The following is a 22,485-nucleotide window of genomic DNA, read 5'->3' as shown; positions in this document are numbered from 1 at the left end:
TTGCTTCTCAACTATATATCACCCACATACAGAACAAGTATGATAAATATGCTTCAACTGAACTTGATATACAAATATTGATTAATTGGATTCTCCTTTAACCCATAAGAAACCACTTGATCAAACTTCTCGTTTCACTAATGAGATGTTTGCTTTACCCCCTATAAATGAACTTTCTTAATTTACATAATAGGTGCTTTGAATCTCTCGATTCAAAGTCCTCCGATTGCACTATGTATATAATTTTTAAAATATTTTTATTGAAAAATGCAATCTTTACATTCATTTGATGGAGCTCTAGGTCATAATGAGCTACAAGTATCGTGATTATCCTAAGAGAGTTCTTTGTCATAATTGATGAAAAAGTCTCCTTGTAATCAATATCCTCCTTCTGAATGAATCCTTTGGTGATAAAGCAAGCCTTATATTTTTCAACATTGGCATGTAAATCTCATTTGATTTTAAATATCCATTTACAACTAATAGGTTTCACCCTTTCAAGCAATTCGATAAGTTCTCAAACATCATTGTCCATCATAAACTTTATCTCTTCCCTCATGGCTTCGATCCATTTTTCTTAATGAGAGCACTATTTGACTTCTTGGAAAGATGTGAAATCATCCTCCAACCCAATGTCAAACTCATACTCTTGGAGACAAGCATAGTCATGTGACATCGTAGATCTTCTTTCTTTAATGGATCTCCTTAGTGACACTTGTCCTTGAAGTGGTTAGAAGTCATGCTCAACCATAGAAGAAAATACCTTTATTTGAGTTGATGCCCCTTCAATATGAATTGGAGGTGATATGAAAATATCGTGGTTTACTACCCCTTCCGATTAATTGTATGTAGAATGGTAATTATTTCGCTATCAACTACAATAGTAGTTAATATTAGGATCACTAATATTCTCCTCAAATGATATTTTTCTAATTTTATCGCTCCCACCATCCTTAATGAATTTGACATTACTCGTCTTGAAAAAAAATCTACTCAAGGGGTTGAAAAACTTGAAGCCCCTTGAGTTTTTAGAGTATTTTATAAAATGATAGCTAACAGTTCTTGAGTCCAATTTCATTTGGTTAGGCCTATAAGGTCTAGCCTCAACTGGACAACTCTTAGATGTCTAATACTAGGCACTCTAGCTACCTGTTCATAACTCGAATTGAGTTTTTGTTACCTCCTTACTAGGAACTCTATTGAGTAAGTAAACTATAATTTTTAGTGATTCACTTCATAAAGACTCAAGTAGAGAAGAAAATATTATCAAACTTCTCACCATGTCTTTTAGGGTCTGATTTCGTCGCTCTGCTATACTATTTTACTGAGCAGTCCCAGGCATGGTGTCTTGCACAATGCTTTCGCATTCAACAAGGTAATCCGTAAATGTCCCAAGTTGTTGTTCACTTGATCTGCTAAATCTACTAAAGTATTCACCACTACGGTCTAATTTGATAGTCTTAATCTTATTACTAAGATGACTTTCAATTTTGACTTTGAAGGTTCTAAATATGTCCAAGGATTGTGACTTCTTGTGAATTAGGCATAAATATCCATACCGAGAATAGTCATCTATAAAGCTGATAAAATATATTTGACCGTTCCAGGAAGCCTTAGAGAACGATCCATATGTATCAGTTCTAAGACCACATTACTCTGTCTTGAACTCTTATTACTTTTGTTAGTCGTCTTCTCCTTAATACACTCAATGCAGATTTCAAAATCTAACATATCAAGAGAATCGAGAATTCCTAGTGACCTTAATTTTTTTAGGCGTTGTTTAGAGATATGTCTTAAATGCGTTTGCCACAACACGAATGAATTCTCACTCGTCAAACCATGCTTCACACCTATACTATGCATTACAATATTATCTGTATGTGTTTCAACACCTAATCTATAGAGTTTGTCAATTAAGGAACCAATACCATACAAAATAGAATTTTAAAAACTCCTGAACTTCCCATTTCCAAATAAACAAATGTATCCAGAATTATCCAAACATGAAATAGAAATTCAATTCCATCTAAATGATGCCACTACAAGTGTATTATTAAAATTCAAAAGTATATTGTTCCCTAAATAAACTCTAAAAATATCTATTGTCTCTCCTTTTACCTTTTATCAGTTCCCATATAAATGAATATTTCAATATCAATTGGCGATCGACTCTAATGGCAACTCTACATAGTTACATTTATATGAGTAGTTATATCTGTATCTATCCATTAAGTGTTATTAGATATAGTAGTTAGGTTGACTTCTGAACTGTCAAAGTTAAGAAAGTTATTTTTCTTGACTCTTATTCTTATCATTTTTCTTCTTCTTGTTCGAATACTGAGATGAGGATGCAAAGTGAACACTGTGAGATGTATCATGCTTCAATATCTTTTCTTCTTATACACACTGAGCTGACAAAGTTAAAAAGTTTATCTTTCTTGACTCATAAATCCACAAATCTAGGACAATTCTTTTTCAGGTGACTTTTCTTTTTACAAAACTAACAAGTTGGATTCAAATCTGGTTACTTTTGCACTTTATATCCTGAAGCCCCAATCACTATAAGTTATTTATCCTTACCTTTACTCTTTATCATTTTTCTTTTTCTTGTTCGAATACTGAGATAAGGATACAAAGTGAGTACTGTAAGATGTGTCATGCACCAATCTATATTCCTATAATATGGCGGAAGTTTTTCTGTAAGGATCGGACAAATATTTCCCATCTCAATGGGGAAGAGAAGTGAGAAAGAAGAAGAGAAGTGAGGAAGAAGAAGAGTCAAGATTTCAACATCATGCCCAAATTGAAATCAAATCTTTTCTTCTTATAGTAAAGTCCATGTTGTTGCAGAGATCATCCCTATAAAAGTCCATAACCCGTTAATAACTAATAAACCGGATTACTAAATCTACACATTGAATCAACATTCAAAATTTAAACCTCCTTCATGCTACAAATATTAGACCATTTAATTGAGATTTAATTCTTCAATAACAATTATTTTTTATATTAATTCAAATATAAGCCCACACTTAATCCTTTCATTTAATACAAAACGATACGATCGAGTTAAACATCCACGTAGATACAATGTTTTTCTTCTCCTCCTTGTTTTCTGGAATTATTTGACAAAATTAATCTATAGCTCCAGTGGGAAAAACGTTTAGGCACGGTGCTCCCAAGTGTCCAAATCTTACTTTGTCGGTTTTTCATATGATAAAACAGTAATTCTACTGTTGACTGGCCCTTCTTTTCCCTCAGTGGCTCCACCTTTCCAATTCGACTTTTCAATCTACTGTTACTGCTCCCTTGTTCCCGCAGCAAAGTCGGATATTAATGATATCATCTTGAAACTTAAGCCCTTTAATTTAATTTCCTTCCTAATTCCTACTGCAATCATTCTTCTTAATTTGTTTTTAATGCCTCGGCTACTACTTATTGATTCCCTCTCGCCCTTCGGTATTTCTTCATTGCTTATCAATGCTTGCGTAGAAGGAATTGAAGTGGAGAGCGACATGGCGGAAGAGAAAGAGAGGGAGGAGGAGGAGGAGGTGATGATGGTGGATGTGGAGGAAGCTGAGGACGACGAGACTGAGAGCCAACAGAGTCCTCTTTGGACTCTTGATCTCAACGAGGATTCCGCCGGAGACAAGGAGGAGGAGGAGGATACTGGCGGCCGCAAAGGAGGCAGTTTCACGACGGACCAGGAGGTGGGAGGAGATCAGGGAAACCGCTCGAGATCGGAAGGGAGTTGCAACGAAAGAGGAGGCAGCGACGACGACAGTGAGGCAGTACGTGCGGTCCAAGATGCCGAGGTTGAGTTGGACGCCGGATCTCCACCTCGCCTTCGTCGACGCCGTCAAGAGGCTCGGTGGCCAAGAGAGTAATTAATTACCGCCTGTTTGCATGCCCTCTTACTTCTTCAATTTGTATCGATCGATCAATTAAACGAGGGATATGAATGAATGGTGCAGAGGCGACGCCAAAGATGGTTCTTCAGCTGATGAATGTGAGAGGGCTCAGCATCGCTCATGTGAAGAGCCATCTGCAGGTTGTGATTCAAGAGACAAGTACTAATTCCATCATCATGCATAGGGCTACTACTACTTTTCAACTTTCCAATTTTAAATGTTTTTTTTCTTCTTCTTCTTCAATTTTTCCTGTTAATTATTAGATGTATCGGAGCAGAAAACTCGATAGAACTGGTCGACGTAAGTCATCCATGGATTCGCGTCGGAGAGAAGAAAGTCTCCACGAGGTGTCGTACCCACGAACAAACTCAATCTTGCAGCCCTTCATGAGATTCTCGAGCGCCCATCAAACCACTGCTCACTTCTACGTCGTCGACGATAGCAACTTGCCTACATTCCATTGGTTTGATGCTATCAGTAAAGGAATGGTTGGGGTTAGCAACGCAATAGAAGGGGACGAAAGAGGAAGCCTCGATTGGACAGTTCGAACTAGTCGTCATTCAACCGCTGAGACTGATAGTACTTCTCTTATTGGATTATTCAAAGAGGACGGCCATGACAACAATAGCTTCGCCAATAGAATGCAATCTGATCTGAATGATCATGAAGTACCACAATCCAAAAGCTCCTTGCATTTTGATCAGGTAGGTGAACGTACGTATTTAACTATATATCTTCTGATGATCATGTTGTCATCTGCATTTCGACTTTCTTATGGATCGATCGACTTGGCTGGTTATTACTAGTTTGAACAAGAAATGGCTCGGAGATGTTCGAAGAAGGTGGCTGCATGCGTGGCGGACGATTCTTTGGACTTGCAGCTGAGTACGAAGGTGCATGAAGAAGAGGAGCTGTCACTTTCGCTCTCTCCTCCGGGCACTTCGCTCTCTCCTCGTGGGATGCAGTGGATAGAGATAGGTAGCAGCAAGAAGGCCGCTCTGGGGCTGAGTACTTTAGATCTGACCATGTCAATTAGAGCATTGGAGTGAGATCTTTCAAGTACTTGTTTCAAGGCCTTTACGATCACTGATTCAGCTTGCTTATATTTTATTTTATTTTATTTGCGGAATAAGATCGTCTAGATCTTTAATTATTACATCTCTTAATTAGTTCGTCTAGCTTCAAATTAAATGCATACAAATTATGGTCGTGTATTGCATGTTTTTTTTTTTAACTCCTCTTGCAGAAGAAAAAGTAAGTGTTAGGCATCTGTCTTTTCGGAGACATCTGATAAAAATGGAACAATACTGTGAGAAGATTAGCATGGCTCCTGCATAAGAATGACACGCATAAATCGAGAAATGATCCAAATTTTTACCCCTAAGACATGGTTGAGTTGGTTAGTGCGAAACAAACTTGTTGAAGTAGATAAGAGTCGAATCTCAGCTTTGCGAAGTCGAGACAATGTCCTCTTCCGTAATGGTCAACTGTAGCTTTTCGATTTACCTCCTTATAGATGGTCGTAGAGCCGACCGTATGAAGTCACTGGGGTGGCAAATTCTAGGTTTTGCTGAAGTTAAGTGTTAGGCATCCAAATGAAATCCCTAATGTCAATATAACTTAATTAATTTAAAATAAAGACATTACAAGAATGATTAATTAATATTCTTGATCACATCTGTTGAGTAATTATCAAGGATTCTTTAAGAGTAATTTGTCATATAAACTACACATACACATATTTGTGTGATTAGATTTTGCTGTGAAGCAATGCCTTTCAATATTCTCACATATTTGCGAATGGATTAATATTAATGAGGGATTTTTTATTTTTGTTTTACAAATTAAAAAAAAAGTAAAATTCAATATTCTGGGACAAAATAAAAAAAAAATGTAAAGGAGATTAGTGATTAAAATATCGCTGCAAATGATCTAATCATAATCAATTGTAGGAAAATAAACATTGTTGGTTAAAAACAGTGGCCGGTATTTTTTTTCTCTTCATTCCCGACGTTCCCACTGGTTTTTTTGCCTTTATATATAAAGCTCGAGGGAAGAATGAAGAACATCAAACCGAGCATGAGGAAGATTTAAATGTGAAATATTGAGTTTGACTGCAAACCAGTAAAGCTCGCAGCGCTGAAGAACAACCTCCGAGTGAGTTGGATTGTAATTGGAAGTCAAATTGAACGAGAGTTTACCAACTCTTTTGCAAAAAGATAGAATCCGTCATCTTAAGCTAGTCCCGATTGTGTTCCTCTATTCAATCTAACAGAGATTTAACAGACTCAACTAAAGTTGGAGGTTGGAGGAAAGCAAATTAGATTTGAGCTACAACATGCTAAGATGGAAAATCTGAGTGAGCCTATTTAGTCATGATCCTAAACTTTTGATGTCATTTTTCACCTGAGTATTTTCCAGATCCAAGAATGTCTACATACAAGTATCACTACCTGTAGAACCTATCGAGGTAGACCAATGAGTAAGGAAACTAAACGAGGGAAATGAACAAGCATGCCAAGAAAGTGATTGTAGACTCCACCAGTAACAAAACATATGAGAATGCCACCGAGTATTACAGTATTAGAACATGAAGCCTCCGTGGATCTTCAACTGCGGTTACTTCACCTGGAGCATGTCAAAGTGAGACCATTCTTTATTTTGGAGGCTGATACTTTGATCCGGGAAGAAGTCTATTTAGAATGTCTGACAAATTTCCTTTTGTGTCCATGGACTCTCTGACAGTATAATTGTCGACAGGACGAGGCCCCCACAGAAAATCGTAATCATTCATCACATTTTGCTGATAAGTACTATCTAAGATTGCTGATCTATTCTTATTTGCTAATATGACTGATTTCTGAGATAAATTTCTTAATTCTAGCGGTTGATTACCTTTGGCAAACCCAACCGTGCTTGAGCCACAATCAGGAGAAATCAGTTGAGATGACTGCAACATGTTCCTGCCAGAAAACTGTGTGGTAGCATAATACTGTGGATCTGAGTAATCTGCAACATAAGTAGGAATGTCGGGGGATCTAACTAGAGCAGGAAATGCAGAAAATTGAGAGTCCTTCAACTTTGAAGTGGAACCTGCCAAAATCATATATAGCTTAAAAGAATGAAAATTGCACCAATTACCATTATGTTATATCTAACCATGTATAGTTTAATTATTTTGTTATAACAAATATAAACATATAAGTCAAAATTCCAAGCATGCAACTATTAAATTGTTCTAGATGAAATAGAGATATTTGCACCCAAAGAAGCTTCAAAAGAAGATAAATCAACCAAGGCAAAATCAGGCACATTAGGTAGTATGCAAACATATAGGAACGTATCAAGTATATGTAACTGGAGAGTTAACCTAGATTTTTCTAAATAATCCAGACGTAAATCATACTATCTTAGAACTAATTAAGGAGGCACCTAATAAAAGATCATTAACTCAGCTAAAAATAGGACGAACACTTGCTTGTCAAACAGTTCTGGCATGGTACGTGCCAAAAGAACAGTTGCAGTTTCACAGAACGTAGTTTAATCTAATTAACTTGTGGCAACTATTCAAACAAGACAATACTCTTTAATCTTTCATCTAAAGCAGAGCTAATCAGGACTATGCAATCTTCAATTTTGTGCGTTAATCAATTTACTACCATCGGAGATTCCTACCTAAGATCTGCAATGAAGATGCATTGACTTTGTTTATCTTTCAACTTACAGCAGAGTTTTTAAAAGTTCTGACAATCCAATCATTGCATAGCATTAGACTGGTTTGATGTATGGCCCATAAGAGAATTACTCCAGTACATACTAATGGAGTCAACACGTCTAGCCAAGGGAGTAGATTGAAGTCATTGGATCATGTAGTTGGGCATCAAATGCTTTTTTTCCCTTTCATTGAATTTTCGATGACAAAAACAGTATCAGTCCAGTATTTAAACCCTTGGTGTCAGACTTAAATATGGTCACTGAAAGCCTAATCCAATCACAGACACTAGAAAGATAGGATATGACCAGTTAAATTACTAAACTTGTCGTACATAGCAAGTATCAAATATCTAAAAATAGAAGTAACACAAGAATAGAGCCAAGGAAAAAAATATCCTAGTCACAACATGAAACGGAAAACCTTGAAACTAATATTCTGGCCTGTTAAATTTGAAAGATGAATAGTAGGTCCATCTGAAAGGACCGAAGAGGGGAGAAGAGTGTCAAACAAAAAAGCCAACTTATGCATTCAAGTAAATATTGCACTGATGACAAAACTTGGATGCACAACTCGACCAAATGCTCAAAAGCTACCAGTGCATGTAAAATACTTACCAGAATCCTACTTGATGGCCATCTTGTACATATTCTAGATGACAATCTACTCTGACCAACATATGGTGAAACATTTGGCAATCTATGTTTTAATTGTCACTTTTGGAACAAGTTTACGAATTACAAAAAAAAGGAATTTGATGATCATGAGCATTGAATAAGACTACTTTGAATTTAAAACCTTGAATGTCTAAGGGAAAGAAATTTCCAAAATGAGAAAAGAAAATCAATTCACCTGATTGATATGAACTGAAGAGTATGTTTGATTCATTTGACATCTCATCAAAAGAAACATTATGGCAATCTTGGCTTTTGGCAGACAGAGACATGCATTTGGTGAAATTTGAATGCGGGACAGATAAACCATTGTGTGAATGAGTATATAAATGAGTTGCATTATTTTCCTGCAGATTACCTTGATAGATATAGTTTTCCACATTCAAAATGCTAGAATCAGTAAAACATGACTTTAACATATCTTGATTCATGCTGGGATTGAAAGAAGCCTCTGTCTCACATATGAAAGGGTAGTCATCTTTAACATAGTCAGCACAGTTAGCAAGAGGACCTACTATGTGATCAACATGAGCTAGATTGAGAGACAACATATCAGCGACCATGTCATGCTCTTCCCAACATTTAGCTGCTTCATCTAATAATTTACTATCTTCCAGCAAATCTGTAACATTTCTGTAAATGTTACTCTCGCCCAAGAAAAACGACCTGTTAGATTGATGCTGTGAGCTTCCAATGACAAAATCTTCACTGGCACTAGATTCTTTTTGTAATTTCCCTTGGTTATGGGGAAAGGAACTAATGCCAACATCTGAAAATGTTGAATGTGCAAAAGCACCACAACTTGAGATTTTGGAGCTTCCTGTGATTTTAGTAGAAATAGAGTACTTGTTTCCATAACCTATTGAAGAATTGGATTTGATAAACGACTGTGTCAAATTTGAGTTTAAACATCCACTTAATCTCTCCTGATATGAACTATGAGATCCTGCTTGAAGGTCGGACATAGGAGCATCCTGTAAGGATGATTTAACCAAAAAATCCACAGAAGTTGAAGCACTCCTAACTCTACAACCACTGTTCTGGCCCTGATTGCTACTATTAACTGATGAAGAAAAGACATGAGATGCATTCAGGTCAGTTGTGTCCATCCTAGGGCATCTCATGAAGTCATTTCGAGAAGCTACACCTAGTTGGTGGCTTAGTGTGTTGAAATTCATAGTGATTGGAACTTCTCTGATTTTCTGAAATTTGTTATAAAAATTATCAGAATATAATCCACCTTCTGTTCTTTCTAAAACAATGCTGGACTGATCACTTGCACTAAAATTTTGAAATCTTTTATGTTCTGCAAGTTCAGTAGATGTATGCTGTTCAAATGATTCAAAGCTTTTAACAAGTCTATTTCCAACTTTAATGGAATTTGAAGTAGACAGTTGCTCATCACTTTGATCTGTATTTTGAAAAACTGCAACTCGATCCCCATCGCTGGGTTTCATGATGAAATTTTTTGGCACAGCAGAGTGGTTAATCGGTCCTTTTAGCGCTGTGACACTAGCATATGATAGCCTATCAGATGTGGAAGTTGACTCCCTGTGGGAAATTATGACCACAGCTTTTCATATTTACGACAAAGAAAGGAATAGAGTATTTCACAGTTATACCATGAAGCTGTAGATAGAAGGGCGCCGTGCTTTCTATCATCTTTCTCTGTGATCTTTCTGCCATTATCACAATGTTTCTTGACAAGGAAGTAGATACTTAAAAGTTAGCATCAGAAATTGATTAAAAAAAATACAAGGGTTAAGAATTAGCCAAGGTCTAAAGAGAACTATACCGACAACTTGATTTTCTTATTTAAAAAGTTACCTCAGACAGAGATTGTACCTGATCTTTTTTCACAGTACTGCTACTTCTGCATAAGGTATTCATGGGTGGAGGCAAGATGCTTCCAGAACGTGGTGGAAGACTAGAGACATATCCTGAAGATTTCTGAAGCTTACTGGTTTAAGAACATGAAAGTTAAAGACTCAGATAGTTTCATTGTTTATTTCATTTTTGGATTACAAGTTAACATCTTAATAAAAACAATGTGGAAGACTGTACCTCTTGTTATGAAAAAGATACTGAAATATTCACTGACCCATTGTTATGGAAAAGATACTGAAATAATTACTGACCCATCATCATTTGAAAAGAAGTTTCACAGAGTATTAAAGAAAATTTTACCATGAATTCCTTTTTGCATTGTCAAACAAAAAATGCATAAATTAGTTACAATGGGTTGAAAATGGAACTCCTTGTTCATTGGAAAGCACAGGATTTCCGAAGAACAACTCTAACTAACTTCACCAAGTAGATCTCTAAATGGGTTGGAAAGCCTCCTACCTTCAAGTCCAAATTACATTATATCTTGTTATCTTGTGTTAGCATTGTTTTTTTTTCATTTTCACATGCATTCTATTTGTTTCAGCTATCACAATCATTAATTGTCATGTGCACACACTTTGGCCCAACAAATTCATTTAAGTGTGAATTACCAAAAAATATTACTTCCTCTAGCTAAGCCATATTCACATGTTAATCCTTAAGTGTCAACATGTGGCCTACTAAACTAGTTGGGAAACTTGTTTGAGAAACATATATTCATAGAATAGAACTGACAAATTTCACCACATACTAACATCTTATGCCAAAGTTTCAGTTTTCCTGAATAAATCAATTAGTCAAATAAACCCTTGATGCACTCCAGTAATATTACAATCACTCAACTTTTTCAAGGATTGTTGACTCACTAACTTGAATGGGTTCTAAATGTGAAACTCTAATGAAATGACAAACTTTGCCAAATTTTCCAATTAAGTTTGTCCTTACAAATTTGCAATTTAAAGGGGAGTCTTAGCGTAATAGTAAAGTTGTTGTCGTATGACCTAGAGGTCACAGGTTCGAGTCTCAAAAACAATATCTTATAAAGCAGGGTAAGTCTGCGTACAATAGACCCTTCCTCGGGACCTCGCATTAGTGGAAGCTTCATGCACCGGATTGTTTTTTTTTCCCCAAATTTGCAATTTCAAAGTAGCGTAGCTGCATAGCTGCTATGGTTATCTTCTAGATTTGTGTGTTTTGATTTTCTAGCATTTTAAATATACTTCTTTTTACTTTTTTATTTGAAAATTTCTAATTTTGTTAGCATCTTCTATTATTTTGCAACAATCCAAAGTGCCAAGATCCTAGGTGGCGATATGATCTTAAATAAATACAAGATGCCAAAGTAGTACCTTGTGCATACTGAAGGAGCTTCATCTTTCATGCATATATCTTCTTCAGGGCAAGCATCATGCACATACAGACAGTTCTGTTTTTTACAGCGCTGAATCAGTGAGCACACTATATTAGTTGCCTAAATACAGAATCAGCCACAAATCTGATAAATATAATTACAATTCTGTATGAATTCAATAAAGTGTAGAAAATTGGAAAGAAATCTATCCATTTCGCTGAAGATAAGACAATTACCCTATTCTTTAGCCAATCATGACAGTATCTTGTAGTACCAAAGCATGCTCTACAAGGACAGGGTCAAATTTAAGATTATAGAATGTATACTTCCGTACAATGTATAGATAAGACAAGAATAACACTTACTTTAAAGGACTACCATCTAAAATAAAGCCATCTACAGCTTCAATGCATTTAAGAGCTTCATCCTCCTTGGAGAATGTAATATATCTACATGATAAACAAGAAGACTCAACAAAGATGCTCAAAAGTTGTCACTAAATGAGCCTCATAAATATGCTTTTTTGATATCACAGAAGGAATGTAGAGTTCATTCAATACAAAAACAAGGCCAAACTTTAAGACAAAATTATGCTACATTCTGAGGAAGAAGGGAGGGAAGGCAAAGACAAGATGATTTAGAATACAACAAGCATCTGAATTGTGTAAAAATATTTTGGTTTAGCTTGAAAATGCAAATCAGAAGAACCAGTTAATTGCTCAGATACATGTGGAATGAGTTGGAATGTGTAATCACGTCAAGAATCATAGCATTCTAAATGATTCTCAAGTGGAAGAACAATGTGAAAACTTTGTAGGAGAAAATCATGAGTACACTCAATAGTTCAAGTATCCAACTATGGATCCTACATTAAAAAAGATAGCGACTACCTCCTACAAATCAAGTATCTCCTTAATATGACTACAAACAGAATTAGAATATCGTTTCCAAAGAATGATTTGGAATATATATTTTCCAAATAGATGATCCAGAATATCTCATCCAAATTATGCCCCAGATTTCTACATATAGACACAGGACACATATACAAGGAGCTTCCAAATCAAGTTATCTTGAGATATATTAAAATCAGAAATCCCTATTCGATATGAATGGCAAGCAAATTTCTCTCCAGGAAGGTAAGACATGATGAAAAAATGTGGAAAACACAATTTATAATGAAGCTAAAACTTGAACAAGAAGATTCTCCAATATCAGGATGTAACAAGAAAATGGTTATCTCCCATTTGAAAGACATCTAAAAGGAAGGCACAGAGATGCCCCAGAATTAGTTGAATGTCAGAAATCTGATGTCACCTAAAAAGAGGCACAAAGATGTTCCTGATATTAGTTGAATTGGGGACCACTGAAAGGCAAACAATTGCCAGCATATTGGCTCAATTAAGAGCTAAGTTATTTATCGACAAAATGTATGACCTAATAACAACCTAAGTCTTATTTTATTGTTTGCAATGAAGCAGTTGTTGACTCAAATTATCTATTTTCAATGATATGCATCTACTTGAGATGTTGAATACTTACATGACACGAAAATTCAAGAAGGCCTCTGAAGGTGGAACAACAACAACTCTTACAATTTTACCATACTGGGCGAAATATTCTCTCTTTTTGAGAATCTGTAGGAAAAAGAATAGGTATTAGAAGTATAGCCAGATCAAACTGATATTTTTAGAAATCTTAATCAGAAAATTGTCACTGAGAACTTAAAAAGCTTCATATCATATTTAAATTTGAACATTTCTAGAAGGCAAACTGATAGATAATTATCTACCATGAATATAGAGGAGTGACATTACATAAGTAAAAAAAATATTACCATTTCGTCTGCTAAAGCCACAGGAACACCAGATACATATACAAGATTCCGCCGAATGACACGGACATCATTTACATCTTTTAGCAGTTCTAGTGGTTTAGACTTAGCCTTTTGAGACTTCTGCCTTTGGGAAACTTGTTTCGCTAAGCTACATTAAAACCACAATATCAAATCCTATGAAACAAGATTAGATAAGGCATTTTGACTTAAATCTCACCACAGCATTATTGTTCTACTTTTTAAAACTACATGAGGTCGAAACATCATATTAAATATTAATATAAATACAAAAAGAGATCATTCATCTAACTGAACATGCCTTTCTGTACATATAGCAACCTTCAGTATCCTCTCCTTGTCATACAGAGTTCGGCATGCAGGGCATCTTCCTTCAGCATCATTGTTTTCAGCTGTTTGTATTATGTGATTCCAACACCAGACACATATCTAGCAAATCAAATCAGATAAGAATGCATGACAGAAAAGATATAGCATATAAGTTAATGAGTGTAATCAGTGCAATCAAGCTGTCGTTAACAACAAATAAATAATAGACCGATAAAAAAGTTGATTGAAAAGCGGAAATCAACCTTAAATTTAAAATAAGATTTAAACACTCATGTGCCTATGGCAGATGTGCTTGGAAAAAAGTAAAATAAAAATTGAGCTAAAGAATGAGCAATCAAAAGACTATATTAAGAGTGCAGAGGTGTTAGGTTCATAGGGTTGGAGGTATAATGAGTTTATTCCCACATTTGTACTTCTAAGATGTAATCATAAATCCTATAATTATTATGTAAGTGCTTCTTATCAAAATAAGATAAGATACAAATTTTCTTTTACTTCAATTCTTTATGGTATCAGAGTCCACTTTTTAGGATTAGGGTTCAAAGAGGTCCTCCTTGTTGGGTTTCTACATGTGTAATTTAAAATTTTGATTTAATAAATCATGGCAACAGAAGCGTAATAAACAATTTTATCACTAACTATGCAAAAACCCATCTAAGGAAACACATGCATGCAAACATAATTGTAAATATGATATAAACAATTTTATAACTTTTGAATGACGCGGAACGGAAACGACATCAACTATCAACTTTGAGCAAGATTGCCTCTACTCGTATCCACTCTGAGATCTCCTTGAGACAATTTTCTAAGCCACGTGTCGTGTCTCCACTTTGATACTAGTCGAAGGGGGGAGACAAGTGATCCGAGAGAGTACCTACGGTCCAATTTCGTATCCGGCGGATCAAAGCAATCTGATGATACGAATCAGATTGAATAGAGGAGATCACGCCTCCATTCAAAGGTCATATGGTTCACTGTTAAGAAGGGGCAACGAACTAATATGGTGTGGATGTTCCAGCGGCAACAATTGCCCCGAAACAAAAACCAAATCAAAAGAAAGAAGTGATACCTTTCGGTGGAGAAACAACATTGCTTCTCCTTGCGTTCCTCGCTTCCATCGCCGGTTTGCAACTTCTTTTGGCTCCGGAACGACCGACCCTTGGGAGGTACTGATCTTAGGGAAGATCCTTAGCCGGAGGTGAGCTTGGAAGCCTTCCTTGGCCGACGGCAACAAACACCCACAAGAGGGTGGGCGGCGACAACAAGAAGGAGGAAGAGATGGCTTGGGCAGCGGCTATAAGAGAGGAGGAGAGGGGATCACATTTTTTTTAAAAAAAACCAAAAATTAGGTTTTGATATCTGTTAAAAACTCTTCATAAAAGTTATATTTATAGGTGTTTAACAGATAAATTTTATTAAGAAATATTAACAAAATCTATTAAACTAAACTCCTATCTTTTAACCTCAAGTTTGGTTCAAAACCAAATCACTTTTAATTAAAATCAAACCAATTTGGTTTATAATTAAACTAAAGAGGACTCACTTTGTCTTCAAAAAGACGTGGCTCATCTGCGCTTCTTTTCCAGCAAAATATCTTTCATATTTGCCCTTTGTCTAGTCCAACTAGATTCAATCTCTCTCGATTTGAGAATTCAATTCTTAAATTCATTTTATGTCTTTTGAAGAAACTCGTAGTGCGTGTGACCTTATAGGTTCCCGGTTTATGTTGATCATTAATAATTAACCATTAATTATGGATCGATCATGAGTGACACCTAGTAGTACATCATCACCCCTAATTAACTGAAAAATTACAGTTAATTCCAGAACCACTTTTGTACCCTTCAACAACTATGGTTGATCGTGCCTTTGTTCCTTTCACCATTTTATACCCGCTTAATTCAGGGCATAGTTTATATGTCAGTCCCTACTAAGCTGACTACGCCACACTTAACCCAAACTGTAGTTCCTTATCTTGCGGATTCAAGTTACCCAAAATAACTATCTAAGAGGATCATCCTCTTGACATGTTATTGCTTTGGCCAAAGACTTACGAGTAACAATCCTGGCAAGTGATCATAGGATATACGTCTCCTAATTGAAGGAGTAGTGAATCCTCTATTAGTTACTCAAACACCTTCGGACATTTCAGCTTATACCCATTCATCCTGGGTCCACACCTCTGTAGAGATGCTTACTTAAGATGTCAAAGTATAAATCTCCATGACCAAGATGACTTGAATACCTCAAATCAGAGGACTTGCACTCGAGCTGCAATAAAATCTTTATAGACATTCATAGTCATGGATTGAAATCTCGAGCTGTATCGTGCGATACCGATGAAAAATTTTGTTCCCCCAACGGACCGACACCGGCACAGTATCGGCATAGGCGTTCCGGCTGGGAGACGCCTCCGGAGGTATCACCCGGGCTCGGCAACGCCTCTGGAGGCGTCGCGTTGCCTCAGCGACGCCACCGAAGGCGTTGCCCAAGCTTGGCGATGCCACCGAAGGCGTCGTCCAAGCCCGACCACGCCACCGGAGGCGTCGCCTCCACGAGGGGGCCGCTTGCACCCCCGGTCGTGCGCGTGGCCAGTCGCAATTTTTGCTTTATTTTTTTAAACTTAGGTTTAATAAGATTTTAATAATCAATTCCTAGCTATAGTTGGGGATAATTTAAATAGGCTTTATTAAATCCGTAAAATTATCTTATTATTTTTTCAAAATATTTTATTTTTTATTTTAAATATTTAGATTAAATTTTTTATTTAAATTAATATATTTTATATTTTAAAAATACCGAAACTATACTAGCACGGTACGATACGGTATCGAAACTGTATCGTTTTGATCCAGGACTGAAACCTCGACACGGCTTGATATTTTAAACCTTGTTCATAGACATGAAATCTAATAGCAGGTCACTTCCAATGAACTAGTTATCCTTAACTAGCATCTATTTGTTAACCCTTAACATCCCAATGGTTCCAGCCAATGAGGATCGGCTGCCTAATAAAACCAAAGAGTCTAACATATGTTAGTCTCAACAGAATTGATTATGTCCAATCTCATCAATTCATCGACTAGAGAACATTTCAATACGTACATAATTGCACATGTAAAAATATTCACTAATTGTGATCCAATCACAATTTCTCTCATTATGCATTGTATTGTGGACATCAGTAATTGAGTTTAAGATCAAATCAAATATATAAAGAATGTATACTCAAATATTGATTTTATTTATCTAATAAATGGTATAATATCTAAGGCGATTGCCTTAGGACACCTCTAAAATATAATACTCCTTATAGGGATGTTGCTAGTTGCTACCAATTATCCATCATCCACCTTTCCCTTCTTGTTCTGCCCACACTGAATCCATAAAACATCTTCTCAAGACCAACACTACTTATCTTCTCTACATCCTTGCTTATGCAAGCTACCCCTACCCTTATTTGCCTTATCAAATCCTTCCACTAATGGAATCGCGACCATGCCTTATCCATGTGCAATCTCCTTTATGGCTGACACCCCCTCTATGTATCCTCCATGCTAACTTGTAATAGCAACCTCAACAATGTCCTCGTCTCCTGCCACATTGACAAGCAACATGGTACACTAGAGTTTAAGGAACTAAAAAAATGTGGGATCCTATCATGGTCAAATTCTACAAACCTATCATTTGGGTTCAAGGTATTAATATTAGTAACTATTGTAACAATACCGACAAGTGATATTCAAAGAAAAGGCAATAAATTTAGAATAAGAACAGTTTCTATAACTATTTTTTAAAGTGCAAAATCTTGGTAAAAACAAAAAGATGAATTGGTGCCAATTAACATTAGATATAGCAGATAGTTATTGAATATACAAGAAGCAAAAATCAAGACAGCATAATGATAGATTGCTAAAATTGTATTTTCCAAAACCTGGTATCCACATTTACAAGGCTTCAGCTGCAGATCAGTTGAATCCATCTCTTCCATGCACAAAGGACAATTTACTACACTTTGGTTGCTCATGTTGGCACTATAATAATAACATTAGTAAATCATGAGTTGAAATGTAATGTTATCCAAAAAAAATATGAAAGAATACCAAGGCATTTAACCACAGACTCACTTGGCTCTACCTATATGAGATGACTGTTCACACTAACAAAATATGAAGATTTTAGGTTAGGATAAGAAAATGCATCTGAAGATCATAGTAAGGTATTATCCTCTGAACACAGTGAGTATCGAAGATGAATGATTTGCAATATTTTCTATGGCCCTCAGTGGTATTATCAATCAAAGACCAAACAAAAAATATGGATTATGAGTGATTAGCTGATATCAAAAGTGATACTGAATAAGTAACAGAACAAACTAGAAAGAGATAAAGAAAACCGTACAAAAAAATTAACAATTCAGATAAATATATAATTACAAGAACATTTATATTTAAGATTCCTCTGTTCTCAGCCCTACATTGTTCTGATTTACCACTCTTTGTTCAACTAAATGAAGAAAAGAACCTAGCAAAATTAGGAATCTAGACCTTAAAGGATAATCGTTGAAAATTAGGATTCCCTGCCATAAGGTGCTTAACTCAGGATAAAGCATGTGCACCTGTGGATGTTAAATCAATTAACATGAACACATGCTTGGTGACAAAGTTACATCAACTTGAATCATCCATTGAATATAAATTTAGTGTTTCTTAGATTTTAAAGTCAACAACAATGGAAGGATCCAATGCACTATTTTCCATTTTGCAAACAAACCAACTATTGTAGCAATGCTTTATTGTAAAGTTTTCCTCCCATTCACCATTTTTTATATAATTCAAATTTTCAGTGTGACTTGTTTTTATTAAGAATATGAGTATACAGATTGATTGCTTTCCTAATAGCCCTCACCTGTCATCAACCAAACTTGGAAGCCAAGCAATTAGAGTCAGCTAGTCAAAGCCAAAGTAATCAGCTAGTCGAACTTAATATGGTCCTTACTGGATTAGAAGATCTGCATTCAAATAGAGTGGCAATAATATACCCAGTTATGTAGAGTCAATTCATAAGTAAGCATGAGCCACTCTAATCTAATCTACCCACCCACACTAGTAGAGTGAAGCAAATGTAAAACTAATCTCTCACACAATAGATTTACCTTTGTGTTCATCTTTAACTGTTGGTAATTTACTAATGAAATATAGCTCCTATATGCGTCATTTGTTGCTGATCAATAATAAATCTAATGATCATCTGATTGTTAGTTTAGCTATTAGGTAAATGTTTATTTGCTTCTAATTTGGCAATTTTTAACTTCATTTTATACTTGTGATAGAGTGCAAATGTCAAAATAAATCAATGCACACTTGAAACATGGGCAGTAAGTATTCTTTTTGTGCTAAGTTTCTACCTCCTTAGACTCATGACTCTTGACCATTTTCTCCAAACTCAATTTTTCAGGGCAATTTCTCCCAACTACTCACAATAGAACTAGTAACTGAAGTATCAGCTCATACCATCTGAAATGAGCAATATGTACCATCCATGCCCATGTGGGAACATGATCATAGGGGCTTTATGAGGTCATCATGCTAAATGCGCTACAAAGAAGAGGTGTGACCATCATTAAGAGCAGCATCAACAAAGTAACTCTAGAATTCATCTCCTGCTCTATTCCCGGTTCAAGGAGGGAGAAAACCTAGGGAAAAGTTGGAAGATGTAGAAGTTAACACCCAAACAAAAGGAGAAAAAATCATACAGAGTGAAAGGAGCAGGACAAAGGGAAAGGAGAAGAAGGTGCTTGAAGACAAAGGGGAGTTTGGGACAGCATGAAGCTCAGTAGTAACAACAAACACTAGGATCTTTTAAAACATGACAGTCTACCTACCAACATAAAATGTGCCCAAACAACAAGTATTTTCCTCATCTTATTTAACCTTCTTGTCTATTCCTATTCCTTGTCCGTCTATCTTGACTTGCATTGTCATACTCCCAATACAAAGTAGCTACTAACTTGGATTACTTGAGCCACAAAGGAAGCAACTGTCTGTCAAACCAAGGAAGCATCATTGAAAGAACGCATGTGTCTGGCTATTGACGATGAGCCTATTGCAAGCAATATCATTGTTGATTTACAATTAGATTAGCCATTTGTCCAATGTCTTCTTGCAAAATTATGATTAATAATCAAGACCGCACAATAATATTTTCATCAAACATCAGGTTCAAGGACATTTATTCTTGTAACTCTTCGACTTCACAAACGTAACATATATGAATCACTGAGACAGCGACAATGCTCCCCCCAATTTTTCCCATAAAAAAACAGACTTCAACTTTTCAACTTGATTCAAATAGCATATTCATCATCAAACACGGCAATACTGCAAGCATAAACCAAAAATCAATAATAAAAACAAACTCAACTCGAGGGTGACGCAGTTCCTCTGCAGCAAATATAAGCGCAAGAAGCACGTACAGTCGCAATACAAAGCAAACCACTCAAAAACCCTAAAAGCGACTGACCCAGTGAACTTTCTCCGCAGCATTTCAAAGAAAATCCGACCTCCCAAAAAAACGTGAAACAGAGAAGAAAATACGAACAAAACAACGCATCAAAAATCATCTCCTCATTCGCCAAAAAAAATAAAAATAAAAACAATCGGCATATACAATGCAGCAAACGAAACCTACATAACTCAAGACGATAAACTGAGAAAACCGAAACAAACGCAGATAACAAGGTTCGCAGAAAGGTTTGCGGAACTCACGTTGAGGCGGATTCCGGAGACAGAACCTGGAGCGAAGAGAAGCGGGAGAGCGAGCCTAGAAGGGAAGCAGGTGTGAAGCGAGCGGAAAGCGGCGACCTTTTAATGGGGTTTCCTTCCCCTCCAAGAAACGGAGTGGGAATTCGCGGAAGGACGAAGAGCCAAAAGCAGCAAGCGCGCAGAAGCGAGTGAGAGGCCACAGCCTACGGCTACAAGCGTAGAGAGTGGTTGTATCGGTGTGGCGAGGGTGTAAAACAAAAGCGCCATCGCAGCCCCACAAATGACGGTTATGTACCCTCCTGGCGCCCACCACCCTGTTCCATTTATAGTAGATGCTTTTATCGTTCTTATCCATTGCGTTCTTTACCCACCCAATGACTGTTCGAATCACCGTGGAGCCCGGCGGGGTAGATGATTAGATAAATAGTGCGAGTAACCTTCACGGTGTCATGATTTTTGCACCGCTTCCTTCGACTTCCGTACGTTACCAACTCCTGCATGATTTATTAATTTCCAAAGCGTGAAGTTGTGAAATTACCCAACTACCCCGCTTCTGCTTATGCTCTGTTTAGCTCGAAAGATAATGAAGGAGAGACACTGATTTCTACTCAAAAAATACAAAAATCGCCATATAAGGAAAAGAAGCATGGGAGGTTAATCTTCTAAGATTCAATCTCATAAAGTTCATCATCAATCACAAGGATAAATCTAAAAAATACTTACATCATACATTGACTTCGAACATTCATTCGAATCGTGATGCTCCTGTTGATCATCGAAATACTTTATCGTTGCATCGTGCTTCGGAGGCATTGTGGCAAACTTACTCATGGACAGCTCATGTATGTGTGTCTATATATATATATATATATATTATATATATATCTCTTGTAAAATTATAAGAGAATAATTATTTTACTCTAATTTATTTACTTTTTAATTTTGCTCATTTGGTTTTAAAATATTATAGTTTACTCCTATAACTTATTAAATAAAGATTAATAAAATAATTTTGATACATAAAGTTTTCCTAATGTGAGGTCTTCTTCTATTATATATAATTTTATTTTATATTGTAAGAGATTATTTTTATGACTCAAACTTTTGATCATCAAATCACACGATAATAATTTTATCATTGCACTAGACTCTTTTTAAATTAAATAAAAATTAAATATGATGAACATTAAAGAACACTTCTTATTGCTCTTTTTTTTTTATTTATCATTTAACACATCTCATCTCATGTTTTTTTTACAAATTTTTCCTTCTAAACTAACTACTTTCACAATCTATTTTTTAAAAAATAGGCTAGTCATCCGCAAATTCATGTAAAAGTGTTTATCAAAACAGTTACATAAATTATAAAATAAAATAATAATAAATAAATAAAATGATATATATTCTATTATGGATTTTTAAAAATTACTACATAATTATGAATTAAAAATATTAAAAAATCATATTGTAATTTTGATTAAAATCGTGATCAAAATTTGAATCTGAATATATAAATATATTTTAAGAAGTCCTCCTAGTTCAATCATGCATTAAATTAAAATTGACCAAATTACTCAAAAAAATAATTATATGACAATTTTAATTAAAATTATTGTATAATACTCAAATTTTAAAATTGAATATATATATATATAGAAAACCGCTGAAGTTCAAATATACTAAACAATTATATAAAAATCATATAACAATTTAATTAAAAACTATTATATGATCAATTTCTATTTACAATTTGAATCTAAATACACAAAAATGATCTTGCCTTTAAGTTTTCCTCATCTGCTAAGAGACTTCGCTTTTGTATCTCTCATCTTCGAGGATCTCACCTTAAGACTTAGCCTATAATACCAACCATCAAATATTCAGTCGTCATTAACCTATTTAGATTTATTTAACGATCAAGTATCTAATCATTCTTAACCTAATTGAGTTTTTCCAACCATCAAATCTCTAATCACTCTTAGCCTATTTTAACTTCTT

At 35.6% G+C, this 22,485-nt stretch overlaps 1 protein-coding gene, 1 non-coding gene and 1 pseudogene across 2 annotated transcripts; 2 read left to right on the top strand and 1 right to left on the bottom strand.

The window, feature by feature from the left end:
• The first annotated feature begins 3,516 nt into the window (after positions 1-3,516).
• Positions 3,517-5,005, top strand: LOC141828786 (uncharacterized; annotated as a pseudogene).
• A 177-nt stretch (positions 5,006-5,182) lies between these two features.
• LOC141830263 (U6 spliceosomal RNA) lies at positions 5,183-5,287 on the top strand. The gene has a single exon (XR_012601952.1). It is a non-coding gene; the product is annotated as a U6 spliceosomal RNA (small nuclear RNA).
• Positions 5,288-6,393: 1,106 nt separating this feature from the next.
• Positions 6,394-20,570, bottom strand: LOC141828791 (uncharacterized). Its single transcript, XM_074716184.1, has 12 exons — positions 20,491-20,570; positions 17,658-17,757; positions 13,692-13,819; positions 13,373-13,520; positions 13,078-13,172; positions 11,901-11,984; positions 11,772-11,820; positions 11,534-11,625; positions 10,143-10,257; positions 9,920-9,996; positions 8,476-9,848; positions 6,394-7,004 (listed from the first exon to the last, which is right to left on the bottom strand). The coding sequence occupies exons 2-12, from the start codon at positions 17,748-17,750 to the stop codon at positions 6,568-6,570; spliced, it is 2,691 nt and encodes an 896-aa protein (XP_074572285.1). The 5' UTR covers positions 17,751-17,757; positions 20,491-20,570; the 3' UTR covers positions 6,394-6,567.
• Between the last annotated feature and the right edge of the window lie 1,915 nt (positions 20,571-22,485).

Source organism: Curcuma longa, chromosome 5 (genome assembly GCF_044706935.1).
Source record: "Curcuma longa cultivar G26 ecotype Majalengka, Jawa Barat chromosome 5, ITB_CL_G26_1.1, whole genome shotgun sequence".
Taxonomy (NCBI): domain Eukaryota; kingdom Viridiplantae; phylum Streptophyta; class Magnoliopsida; order Zingiberales; family Zingiberaceae; genus Curcuma; species Curcuma longa.
The sequence above is the reverse complement of the archived record's forward strand: the minus strand, read 5'-3'. Positions and strand labels throughout refer to the sequence as shown.

Excerpts from the sequence above, each read along its gene's own strand:
- LOC141828791 (XM_074716184.1), bottom strand. The coding sequence starts at position 17,750 with ATGAGCAACCAAAGTGTAGTAAATTGTCCTTTGTGCATGGAAGAGATG. Across the intron at positions 13,521-13,691 it reads GTTGCTATATGTACAGAAAG|CTTAGCGAAACAAGTTTCCC; the intron begins GCATGTTCAGTT and ends GTTTTAATGTAG. Across the intron at positions 7,005-8,475 it reads CTTCAGTTCATATCAATCAG|GTTCCACTTCAAAGTTGAAG; the intron begins GTGAATTGATTT and ends TGATTTTGGCAG.